Consider the following 13,811-nt stretch of genomic DNA (forward strand, 5'->3'; position numbering starts at 1 on the left):
ATATTTTATTTTTTTGCAGCTATTGTGAAGGGGAGTGTTTCCATGTGCTCGTTCTCTGATTGCTTGTTATTAGTATATAGAAAGGCTATAGACTTTCGTGGGTTAATTTTGTAACTTGCCACTTTCCTGAATGTGTTAATTTCTAGGAGTTTTTAGATGGAATTTTTGGTGTCTCTTAGATATAATATCGTATCATCTGCACAAAGGGATAATTTGATCTCTTCTTTTCCAATGATTACTCCTTTAATTTCCTTCTCTTGTCTTATTGCTCTTACAAGAATTTCAAGCACTATGTCAAAGAGAAGTGGAGACAGTGAACAGCCTTTTCTGGTTCCTGATTTCAATGGGAATGCTTCCAGTTTACCTCCATTTAGAATGATGTTGGCTGTGTGTTTGTTATATATGGTTTACTTATGTTGAGGTATGTTCCCTTCAGTCCAATTCCCTCTAGGACTTTGAACATAAATAAATTTCAAATTTTGTCAAAGGCCTTCTCTGCATATATTGAGATGACCATGTGGTTCCTGTCTTGGAGCCCATTTATATGATTTATGATGTTTATTGCCTTACGTATATTGAACCATCCCTGCATCTCTGGGATAAAGCCGACTTGATCGTGGATCATGGTGGATGATCTTTTTGATGTGTTTGTATGCAGTTTCCAAGTATCTTACTGAGAATTTTTGCATCTATGTTCATTAAGGATATGGGTCTATACTCTTTCGTTTTTTGGTTGTATCTTTACCTGGCTTGGTATTAGATTGAAGCTGGCTTTATAGAAGTAATTTGGAAGTTCTGCCTCCATTTCTATCTTTTTGAATAAATTAAGTAGTATTGGATGTAGATCTTCTTTAAATGTCTGGTAGAATTCTGCCGTAAATCCATCTGGGCCTGGGCTTTTTTCAGTTGGGAGGCTTTAGTTTTCAATTTCTGTTTCAATTTCTTTTTGTGATATGGATCTGTTTAAGCTGTTACTCTCTTCTTGGTTTAGTTTTGGTTGTTCCTATGCCTTTAGATATCTGTCCATTTATTTTAGGTTTTCAAATTTAGTAGCATATAGGTTTTTAAAGTATTCCCTTATAATGTTCTGTATCTTTCTGGTGTCTGTTGTGATGTTTCCCCTTTTGTCTCTGATTTTGTTAATTTGGAGGTGCTCTTTCTTTCTTTTGGTTAACTGGGCTAGTGGCCTGTCAATCATGTTTAGCTTTTCAAAGAACCAGCTCTTGGATTTGATGATTCTTTGTATTGTTTTCTTTGTTTCTATTTCACTACTTTCTGCTCTGCTTTTTGTTATTTCTTCTTGTCTGCAGGGTTTGGGTTTTGGTTCCTGTTGCTTTTCATGTGTCTTGAATTGCAGTGTTAAGTCATTTGTTTGTCTTCTTCTGAATTTTTAGTATAGGCACTTAGAGCTATAAACTTCCCTCTAAGGACTACTTTCAATTTGTCCAGAGGCTTTGTTGTGTTGTATTATACTTTTCATTTAGTTCCAGTAATACTTTTATTTCTTTCTTAGTTTCTCCTTTGACCCATTCATCATTCAGGAGTGTGTTGTTTAATTTCCATGTGTTCATGTGGTGCTTGAGGCTTCTTCTGCTGTAGATTGTAAGCTTTATTGCACTGTGGTCTGATAGAATGCATGGAATTATTTAAATCTTTTTGTATTTGTTGAGGTTTGTTTTGTGCCACAGTATATGGTCGATTTTGGAGAACGTTCCATGGGGTGCTGAGTAGAAAGTATGTCCTTTGGTGCTTGGGTGGAAAACTTGATAGATGTCTGTTAAGTCCATTTGGTATATGGTATTGTTTGATTCAGATGTCTCTCTGTTAATTCTCTGCCCTGTTGATCTATCTAATGAAGACAGACTGAAGTCTCCTAATATTAATGAGTTGGAATTAATCTGCATCTTAAAGTCCTGTAGTATTGGTTTTATGAAGTGGGTGCACCAGAGTTTGGTGAATATATGTTCATGATTGTAATATGTTCTTGATTCATTGTTCCTTTGTTCAAAATGAAGTAGCCCTGTTTGTCTCTTCTGATTAGTTTTAGTTTAAAATCTATTTTGTCAGATATTAGAATTGCTACGCTGGCATTTTTCTTAGTGTCTTTTGCTTGGTATATTTTTTCCCATCCTTTAACTTTGAGATAGTGTCTGTCCTTGAATGTGAGAGAGTTTCTTGCAGACAACAAAAAGATGGGTTTTGTTTCTTAATCCATTCACCTAGTCTATGTCTTTTGACTGGGGAGTTCAGTCCATTAATATTTAAAGTTATTAATCAAAGATGAGTATTTATTGCTGTCATTTTTATTTCTGTTTACATTCTTGATATAGCTGTACCTTACCACATTTATACTTTCATTGGCTTTCTTTCCGCAACCCCTTGGGTATAGTCATTCCTTTCTTCAGCTCTTTGTATTGCTTCCAGAACTCTCTGAAGGGCTGGTTTGGTGGACATGAATTCCTTCAGCCTATTTATGTCATGGAAGATTTTTCTTTCCCCTTCAACTGTAATAGATATTTTGGCTGGGTATAGTAATCTGGGTTGGCATCTGTGGTCATTTAGAACTGGGAATACTTTGGTCCAGGCTCTTCTGGCTTTCATAGTTTGCACTGAAAAGTCAGCTTTAATCCTAATGGGTTTTCCTTTATATGGCTTTCAGAATTGTCTCTTTGTTTTGTACATGTAGTGTTTTTACTATGATGTGCCGTGGAGAGTTTCTTTTCTGGTCCTGTCTGTTTGGTGTTCTATATGCTTCTTGTATTTGTATGTGCATGTTTTTCTTTAATTTTGGGAAATTTTCTTCCACAATTCTGTTGGAGATCTGGCCCATGCTATTATTTTGGGATTCTTCTCCTTCCTGTATGCCTATGATTTGTAAGTTTGGTCTTTTTATGGTGTCACACAGTTCCTGCATATTCCATTCTTGTGATTTTTAAAATTTTTCATAATCTTTGCTTGAGGGGTCTAGTTCTTTCACTTTATCTTCCAGTCTTGATATTCTGTTTTCCATTTCATTCATCCTATTGGTGAGGCTTTCTCTTTTCATTTCTAATTGGCTTACTGAGTGTTTCACTTCCTTTTCTTTTCAGCCTGACTATTCTTCAATATTTCCATCTACTTTTTGAATTCATTCAGACGCTTTTCCCTATCTTACTTCAGTTCTTTGATTTCTTTGTGTGTTCTTTAAATTCACTGAATTCTTTTATCATGTTTATAATTGTTCTTTTAGTTACATGTCCTGCATTATCTCTAGGGGGTTCTCAGTGTTCTCCTCTAGAGGACTATTGGTGTTTGGTGGGGATATATTATTTTGGTTTTTCATGTTATTTTTTTCTCTGTGATTTTGACATGTGTAATTCTTTTGTAGTTTCTGATTCTTGTTTAAGACTGAAGCCTTCAAGTTTAAGTCTGCTTCTTTTTGTGAACTTTATGCATCTTTGTGGTTTACTTTTGGGGCATGAAAGTCTGCTTCTTATAAGCTTCTTGTTCTCTCTTTTGATTTTATTTTGGAGTGGCCAGATTGCTTTTGTTCAGGAGTTCCCACAGAGGCCCAAGTCAGATGAGGATCAGATGCTCTCAGGCTTTCTCCTAAGGTCTGGATCCCTCCAAGAAAGATTTTGGCCTCAGGAATTTGGGGGTTGGATTTGCCTGGGAGCCAGGCCCAGGAAAGATGCTGGTCTAGGGCAGCTGGTGGCCATGCCACCTAGAGTTACAAAGGGTGAGAAGTGGCTCCGAGGACTCCTGGGGACTGTATTGAGGAGCTGAGTTGGTCTGGATGCAAAGGATCTGGGAGAGGTCAGCCCCATGTCCCGGAAAGAAGCTGGGGTGTGGTGCAGGCCCAGGGAAGCAGAGGAAGGTGAAGGTGGGGCCAGGCCCAGAACCAGTGCTCCTGGGGACCAGAGAAGTCACTGAGTTGGTCTGGATGAAAAGGATCAGGAAGCAGTAGCGCTTCCCCAGGTGTCTGGGTCCCCAAGACAAGGAATGGGACAGGACCCAAACTAGGAGGAGAGACCATTGGGGAAGATGGGAGGGTGAATGAGGCTGGGGGAGTGAAGGCCTGGAGGTCACGATGGACTTTCCCTGGAGAAAGGCCTGCGGGTCTGAAAGAGTCCTGCGGAGGGTCCTGCAGGCCCAGGGAAGCAGAGGGAGGTAAGGTCGGGGCCAGGCCCAGAAGCAGTGCTCCTGGGGACCAGAGAAGGCACTGAGTTGGTCCTGATGAAAAGGATTAGGAAGCGGTAGTGGTTCCCCAAGTGTCTGGGGCCCCAAGACAAGGAGTGGGACAGGACCCAAACTAGGAGGAGAGACCGGAGGGGCATGAATTTTTTTTATACTTTAAGGTTGTTTGAGAATCTGTTCCTCGGGGGTCACATGAGCTTGGGAGGAGCTCCTGGCTCTTTAACCAGTTCCATCTATGTGAATATAAGTCAAAGGTCCTGCTCGACCGTGTCTGGCTTCACTTGGAAGCATGAATGAGATGTTTCCTCTGAGTTGACCCTCATCTTTGTAGACCAGACACTGGTTCAAGTCCATCTCATGGGGTCTCTATGTCATCCATGAACAAAAGGACAGGTGACTCACCACAGTTATAGGACATTTTGAGAGATGTTCCATAGTCCCTTGGAACTTAGTCGACCATGGAGGGCAAGGGGCAAAAACTGTCCTTTAAGTCCCTCTAACCACATTAGTATAGGCCTCAAACTATGGCTGTTAAACATCCAATAAGGTTAGTTCCACCATTCTGATACTTCTAATTATCATTGCTATGCAGATAAGGCAGGTAAAAAAACCTAATATTCTCAGATAAACTTTGACTTGATATATATTTTGTTCCTTAAACTAGTTGACTAAACTATGACCATAGGAATTTTAAGATTATGTGTATATTATTTTTGTCTCATCCTTTATATATCATAACAAACCTATACAGACCTTCATTGCTTGCTTAGACTTTCTCATTTTTTCCTATTTTGGAAAATATCTCCATTCCCATATCCTTTTAACATCTTTTACTTTCTCATTTTCTTTTTTTAAAAAAAATTATTATGAAACATAGTAGGGTTAACAAATTAATTTTCCGTCTATTGTGAGGCTTCTTTTCCTGGGGATGCTAAGCAATACTTATTCCATTTTAAGGTTCTAGTGTCAAGCCAATGTTTGATTAAAGTTTTACTGGGGAACCAATGAATTTATTGAGCTTACTTACGGAGATAACTGAGGAGTTGCTGAGGTGTATGTATGACTCAAGGGTATGCACACTGGGAAGCCTTTACCCAGCATGGGTCATGCCTTCTCTTCCTAGCCTTCCCCAGATTGCATAGCCCTCCCCAAATCCAGGAGGCCATGTGTAATTAGGGACAAATTACATACAGTTGGCTGGGAAGAGTGGCTGGATAATCTGGTGAGGGTCCAATGACCCTGCTTGGCTCTCCTTTAATGAATGAGCACAATCATCAACAAGCCCAATTGTGACAATGTTTAGTGATTAGGCTCAGCTGAAGATGTGATGATGGTAGTTATTTCATGCAGAAAGGACTACTGTATAGCATCATCTTATTAAAAGGACTACCATGTGGAGGCAGGATCTGGGTCAGGCTCTCAGTCAGTTGTTCTCAGGCCCTCTACCAGAAGAAGGCTAGAGGGAGGCCAGAACTTGGTACTCTCTGGCGGTCTGCTCCACTGACTGCTCTTGCAGAGCACCTGAGTTCAGTTACCAGCACTTACATGGCAGCTAACACCTATCCATAACTACAGTTCCAGGGGATCCAATGCCCTCTTCTGATCTCCATGGGCAGTGTACAACATGGGTGCACTTATACACATGCAGGCAATACACTCATACACATAAAATAAAAATAATAAATAAAAATTTAAAAAACAAAAGTAAAAAGAGCAATATAATCAAGTACAACGATGTGAGAGCACAGTGTTGTCAAACTGTGATACATGGATTATATGTCTCAGATCCCCTAGGATTCCAGGGTATCACATCACACACACTGAGTCTCTAAATCAGGCTCTTGAGCATATACATTTTAAATAAGCTTTCCATATGATTCTTTAGCACACTAAAATTAAAGAACCCCTGAATTAGTGGGTTATCTGATGTTATGGTGGTGAGTGAATTTTTACTTTCTGAGGACCCACTTTAGTAGCTGTCCTTCTATCTATGACGTACCCCTTCTTCTGAAAGAATGATAATCTGTGGGGATTTCCTACTGGAATTATAATAGTTTCAAATATTATCAAGCACTCGGTGTCAAGTATTATCAAGCAAGAATCCAAGATAATTAAAAATAGCTTTCTTACCCTTATATGAGCATACTATTTTCTTCTAGAACCTCAAACTATTTCCAGAAACAAGCAACTGTGTCAACCACATCACAAGATGAAGAAATGATTGATCTTGTCTTAGGAACATACTGTCGACATGAGAAAAATCCATACAGAAACATTTACTGAAGACCAGATATTATTTAGAGTAACTTTGATTCATTATCATTCAGTTCCTACTATAACAGCTCAGCAGAAAGCAGGCCATTATCATCACCAGTTCACAGATGAGGTCACCAAGACTCAGAGAGCCCAGATTCCTTGTGTAAAGCTATATTATTTGTATATTATTTGATATTATTTGTTAGGGCTTGACTTGAGTCTTCCAAACTGTTTTTTTTTTACTCAAGGAAAACAAGATGATTTGGAATATATAAAATATATTTCTAGTAGTGGGAAGAGAGGGCCATGACTTGGTCTCCATAGTTGACCTACAGACTTGGAAATTAATGAAGATTTCTGTCTTAAATCATTTGAAGAAATCCTACTTTTAGAATTGTGCTTCGTTCTTCCTGGGAGGTACCCTAAAATCTAACCTCCTACCTGTGTTAAAGTTTGGTCAGAAAAGTCTTGGCCATTAGAGCTCCTGCTCTAATACTACATCATAAAGGATGATTGAGGCTCATAGTAATTCTGCCTCCATGGTGCATTTGTAGATAGCCCATTGTGTGCCCAGTCAGCACTGATGGTCTTTGAGTCAGTGTGGAATCTGCTGGCTCTGTTTTGCAAAGGGCTCTCCATGGAAGATGGAGCAGACTCACCTATTCACTCATCATTAGTAACATTAGAAGGAATGTTACCTCAAGGTCTGAGGAGAGAGTTGAAATTGATTATGCTGCAAATCTGGGATTAGGCTTTAAGGACCAATATGCTGCTTCTTCCTTATTCCACCAATATCTGTATCTAAACTGTGATTGGAATTTAAGTGTAGACTTAAAACTAATTTATTGATGTTAGGAATCCAGATAATGATGCCCTTGGAAATGTTATTGATTATAAAGGGGGACATGGAATGTCTTGGCTGCTGGTCAAATTTCTTTCTGCCATGTGAATATTCCTTTTATGAAGATCTACAGAGACATAGCAGTTATGATTTTACCTCTCTCTACATGTTTGCAATGTTAAAAGTGCATTAAAGTTCTATGTAAAATAACTTAAAAACTTTCAATTGAATTTTTGTGCATTTCATACAATACATCTTGATCATATTTAGATCATCTCCCCTATCTGCAGCCCCGATTGCCCCAACCTGATTTCACACATTCTGTCATATATGTTAAGGCCTATGGAGTTAAGTTTGTGTCTTCAGATGCCCCTGAGTGTGAGCCCATCCACTGAAGCCTTGTCAGCCTATCCAGAGTCAGTCCCTTAAAGACACTTCCTCACCTGGTAGTGATCAGTTACCAATAATAGTTCCTCAGCTAAGGTTGGGGCTTCTTACCATTTTTCCAAGTTTTATACTGGGGTTTTTGTCTGGTTTTAGTTTGCATGGGTCTTATGCATGCTGTCACCATTGCTGTAAGTTCACATGAGCAAGTTCCCAGTCACCTGGAAAATTCTGTTTCTTTGTGGTCATCCACCAACCTTGGCTTTTACAGTCTTTTCTTCCCCTCTTCTGCAATGGTCTCTGAGCCCTGGGCTGGTGAGGTTTAATATAGGAGTCTTATCCAAGGACTTGCACTCTACAGTCTCTTATTCCCTATATTTTGGCGAGTTGTAGCTTTCTGTGTTAATCACTATATGTTGCATGAGGAAGTTTCACTGGTGAATGTTGAGAGATACTTTAATATTCTCTCTGCCCCCTATTTTGCCATGTTCCCTGAGCCTTAGATGTAGAGGTTGCATTCTAAGGTTAGATGTAGAGGTTGCATTAGGGGTGGGCATCTCAGAAACACTTATTTTCTGTGTTTGACCAGTTGTGGATCTCTGTAACAGTGCCCATCTGTTGCATAAGGAAGCTTCTTTGATGAGTAGTGAGCAGTATATTTATCGTTAAATATAAGCGTTCATATTTAGCAATTACATTTGTCTAGGGACGTGACAGACATAGGGGTTTTCTCTAGGATCTATGACCTCTCCAGCCATCTGTATTTGGCTATGTTTATATTACCACATGTGAGTTTCACCCCACTGAGCAGGCCTTCAGTTCAATTAGATAGCCGTTGATTACCCCCAAGATAAAAGTGTCACTACTTCATCAATATAGTTTGTTGCCCTGGTTATTGTATATACAGGTGTGTTGGGCCACTGATTGGTTTTCTTACTTAGCAGCTTACATAATAAACTGACTTTAAAAGAATAGCATTTAGAAACATTCACAAGCATTCCAACTTAAAGCATGTGAGTTTATTTCCAAAAGTGAGTTCATACTGTTCTGAGGCTAGTGGATACTAGAAGGGAGAAGAGGAAATGACACAGGAAACAGAAGGATGAACTTATATGCTGTGAGATTCAGGTTGATGCTCATTCTGGCTAGGTTCTTCTGAATAGAGTACAAGCCCTCCTTGAATTAATACTATTTCCTCAATTCTATTCCCAATCTTCTTTAAAGGTAAGAGAAGTGAGCACCTTGTAGGGAAGACTGCAATTAAGAGTGCTTGTTTGACTCAAAGATAGAGATAGTAAGGGGAAGGTACTTTTTCCAGGTAGCACGCTTTAGAGAAAGTGTGGAGCCAGCTCTCCCATTGGAAGAAAACTATGTGTGTTTCCTTCCAGCATGGTCAGGTTTCTATTGGCTTAGAAGAGACCAATAAACTGGAACTGCCTGGGCACCAGTTGTACAAATGTTTTACGTATTGGGAAAAGGAAGGGCATAGGAAATTCTCCAACTCTTCTGCCCAAAGCCAGTGAGGTATCTTTGTCCCCTCTCCTGCCTGTTCCCTTTTTCATGACACCTGTGCAAGGGGTACCAGAGCAAAGGGGGCAAGCAGCCTTACTTGCTCATGAACAGGTCTCCCGCTTTCCCTCCCCTGGCAAATCCCCAGTCCTTCTGGGTCTCCATCTAGCTTTTGGGGACAATTGAGGCTGATTTCTGTAAAATTGCAAGCTGTCCTCGTAAAGAAATACAAATATGATGGAGTTTCTAGGAAAATGTGTGGGCTTCAGGCCCTCTCACTCCTGTTTCCCACAGCATAGTTATATTCTCAAGTAGAGTTATGTCTATTTCTTCTATACCATTTGAGTCCAAAATTTGAGCAGGAAGAATTCTCCACCCTTCTTGGTGGTCTTGTTGTTGTTTCTTTTAGGGACATCAGTATTAGGTTGATAGCAGTGCACAAAGGGCCTCGGGGGTCTGCCATCCCTGAGGACCCCTGGACTTCTGCTTTATTTCCATAGCATAAATGAGGCTCATTAGTGACAGGCGGGCATTCTCTCTTGTTGGTCTCTGACTCACATCGGATATGGAACCAAATTTCCCTGCAGCAGGCAATCTGCTTCTAGCAACTTTGCAATTACTTGATACTGCTCGCTGAACCAGTCCCTCCTGTCCCACCAGTTTGCCTCAAAGAAAGAGAGATACAGAGAAAAATAAAGTCGTGTCTCCTACTAAAGGTCAGGTTAAAAACAAATTTGAAGTTAGATATAACCACTATTGGAGATGCATTTGTAAAACAACTTGCAGTCTACTTCTACGAGCTTCATCTCCTACAGCCCTATGAGGTGGTAGATATTGCCCCCTCTCACAGATGAGGACTCAAAAATTTGAGCAATGTATTCAGGGCTACATGGCTATTTTCTTGACTTCTTGCTCTTATAGATACTTTGAGGTGAGTAATCAAAAATAGGAAACCAGTTGCGAGGTTAGCATCAAGGTGTGACTCTATTACTGACTGTAGTGCTATATATTGGAAGGGGAGCAGGCATTTAGGAAAGACACATTGAGAGATGCCCAGTGAAGAGGAGTTTCCATGCTTGACAGAGACTCCCTTGCTTCCTGTTTGCTGGAGCTGCTCAGCCAGTCTTCAGAGGTGTCTGTAGAGTCGAGCTGTATGAAAAAGCAGCTGGATATGGCACCAATGCCCAGGTCTATTTTGTCAAACTAACATTCAATGAACTTCCACCTTGAGTTTAGAGACTCTAATGCAATGAAATGGCATATATTTAGCAATCTGGAAGGACCCTAATGACAGATAAATCTCTGATCCAGACGTTTGGTAAAAGTTCTGTAAATATTAACTCATTTACTCTTCATAATACACCCTTAATTATTCCCATGTTCCAGCTGAGATACGTGACACTGAGCAAGACATTTACCCAAGATCTCAGAGATCATAAGTAGAGGAGTCATTTTAGTTTGAACCCACTTTCACTTTAGAGTCTGATAACCTTGATCTAAAATGATAAACAGGCCATCTAGGGGTAAGCTCTTTGTTTCATAGTTAGTGAATTTAGAACTCTGGGTGTTAGGTCATTCTTAGGAGGTCTTTGGTAAAAGAGTTTTTATTTTTTATTTTATTTTATTTATTTATTTTGGTCTTTTTGAGACAGTGTCTCCCTGTAGCTCCAGTTGGCCTGGAACTTGCTATGTAGAACAGGCTGGCCTTGATCTCATAGATATCCACCTGCCTCTACCTCCTGAGTACAGGGATTAAAACCGTGTGCCACCATACCCAACTTTTTCTTTTTTAAGACAGGGCCTTACTATGTCACCCAGATATGTGTCAAACTCATAATCCTCTTACCTCTGCTTTCAAAGCACTAAGGCTACTGACATGCACCACCATGTCTTGTTGGCCAGAGACTTTTCTAAGTACTTCAAATGGACATTAAGAAGTTTTCCTGGGATTGGGGATTTAGCTCAACGGTAGATCACTTACCTAGCAAGTACAAGGCCCTTGGTTTGGTCCTCAGCTACAAAAAAAAAAAAAAAAAAAAAAAAAAAAAAAAAAGAGGGAGAGAGAAAGAAAGCATTAAAGGACAACAGAGTTGAAAGGTATATACTTCCAAATCAACCTCTACCATTGAGTTTCTCATTGTCTAGTTCAACATTGTCTAGTCTGTGACTAATCCCCATATCTATGAATGAGAATTCACCCTCTTACTGGAAAGTAACAGACGGCTTTCCACTGTAGACCCTTGAAAGCACCTCAGATCAAGCACTGAACACATGATGTTTGTTTTCCTGAGTGAAGCTGGTATTAAACATTTCAGGTAAGAAGTTGGATGAGCATGTGGTCAGATTACCCCCACACAGAGAACTGCTCTGATATGAGAGGAGTTTGGGACATAAAAATCAACTCGATAATGGGCAAGTAGCAACAGTAGCTCTTATTTGAGATCCATAAATGTCTAACAATGGAGCTAAGGAGGATCCAGGAACCGGAGCAATTGTATGCTATATTTTAGATCAATGTGTACATGTGTACTTTTTCATTAGCATCTCAAAAGGATCCAGGGCTGAGGTGCGGCTCAGTGGTAGAGCACTTGCCCACAATGCACAAGGACCTGGGTTCAATTACTAACACAGAGAAAGAAAAAGGTCAAAGGATCCATGACCTAAGTGTGATCCATGATTGTAAAGACATTTCATTTAATTATTTGAGTGCATCGATTCTGTGACATCCAATGGCAGAGCATGAAACCACTGGTTTTAGGACTTCTAGAGGTTATCAAGATCTATATAATTCACTCCAGTAATTTTCTTTGCAGAGTTGATTCAAATAAACCCTCTTATTGAATATATTTACAGACTGGATTTTTCCATCTACCACATGGAGACTTTTTCATTGAGCCTGTCAAAAAGCATCCTCTGGCTGAGGGAGGGTACCAACCTCATATCGTATACAGGAGGCAGAAACGGAGAGTTCCAGAGACAAAGGAACCTACCTGCGGATTAAAGGGTAATGTGACTTCAACATCTTTACAGGCTGGAGAATTTGTTCTTTAGATTTCTTTTTAAAACATGACCTCTTCATTCAGGCCCGGTTGGTGTGCATATAATCTATTTCCAGCACTTGGAAGGTTTGAGGCATGAGGATCAGTCTGACCCTGTATTGTTTTTAAATCATCCTCAGAATATCCTAGAAAGAAACAACTCAAAGGCATAATAGCTTTCAACAGTAAGCCATGGTATTACATTAATGCTAACTACTAGCAGATAACTAGCAGTTCATCACACCTGCATATGGAAGGCAGATTTAAAAGTTGATAATGATGTGTGAAGAGGAACTGAAAAACATATCAACACATTATCAGATGATGAATTTAGTGATCCTTCTAGCTACATTCTGTTGGATTGATGTTGACTGAGCCGTGCTCCCACCCTCATGCCCTGGGCAGGATCTGAGCTGCTCTTCTCTGCCTTCTCCTGGATAGTTATTGTTTACATATAAACTGATGCAGCTAATTTCCTTGCAACTTCACATTTTCTTTAATGTATGGGAAATAAAAACTGCATAAAAATTCCTTAAAATTTACTAAAAATTGGGATGCTTCCTCAAATATTCTACTATTATTTTCTTCAGAGGAAAAAAAAATGCCAGAAAGACAGTTAGCAAAAGAAATAATGCTATTTTGTATCTTAAAGATTTGGGAGCCTCAAAGGGAAATAGATAATGAAGAAGTAAAAGAAGGTGAATCCTGAGGTTGGTCAGAGTCATACAGACCTGTAGCTTTCCAGTAGAAGAATAGAGGGCCAAGGGGACAGCTTCCTATGCTTGATAGAAATGTTCCCAGGGGTTCCTTCTATAATCTCAGCAGTGGGTGCAAGTGACAAGAAACTTTTGGATTTGTTGATTTTTTGTGTGTATAAAATCAAATGGCTGCTCTAATTCTTTAAACTTGATAAGTGATTGCGACTTTGTTCTACATAACATAATTTACTGTGTAAATCTTCTAGCAAGTATGAAGAGAAAGGAAGACAGAAATCATCTGGTTGTTTTAATTGCTGAAGGTGCCAATCCACATAACTAATCTTTGTACCTTTTAGGACTCTGACACAAATGCAATCACTGGATAATTATTCAACACCTATTATGCTTTGGGTAATGGAGAATATGTGGGGGGAAGGCTTGATACCTTTCTGACTGACTCTAAGGTTCAGGTTTTCAGTATAGTTGAGAGAATTACTAGTGCAGTGGGTGAATTTGTCTGGACAGTTGGTTCTGTGGGCATAATTGTTGTGTTGAACAAGTTAAGACTATTTCTCATCTACTCATCTAGAACACTTGAACTCCTAGTTGAGGGATAGACTGATTAAAAGCAAACTGAGGATATCAAATGTTTAGCCATGCAAGCTGAAGAGATAGCTAGGAAATCAATGGGATTCACAAATATGGCCCCTATTATGTCACACACAGCAGCACAATTATATTGCTGTCAGACTATTTCATATTGTGCTTTTAGAATGTCCTCAGAACTTTGCACTTCTATAAATCCTCCCGTGACTACTCCCTCCTTAAAATAACCTTTATATTGTGAAATTCTCTATACATTTTCTAAAAGACACTATTTCTCTGTCTTTGAATGGATCACTGTGATGG

At 39.5% G+C, this 13,811-nt stretch overlaps 1 protein-coding gene across 1 annotated transcript in view; it reads left to right on the forward strand.

The window, feature by feature from the left end:
• Adamts12 (ADAM metallopeptidase with thrombospondin type 1 motif 12) overlaps positions 1-13,811 on the forward strand; it is a 419,706-nt gene that overhangs the window by 148,797 nt on the left and 257,098 nt on the right. Inside the window, exon 3 of the mRNA XM_008835445.3 lies at positions 12,020-12,170. Coding sequence (XP_008833667.1) covers positions 12,020-12,170 — 151 coding nt within the window. The remainder of the gene's footprint in view (positions 1-12,019; positions 12,171-13,811) is intronic.

The sequence above is a fragment of the Nannospalax galili genome, unplaced genomic scaffold (genome assembly GCF_000622305.1).
Source record: "Nannospalax galili isolate Female #2095 unplaced genomic scaffold, S.galili_v1.0 scaffold150, whole genome shotgun sequence".
Classification (NCBI taxonomy): Eukaryota; Metazoa; Chordata; class Mammalia; order Rodentia; family Spalacidae; genus Nannospalax; species Nannospalax galili.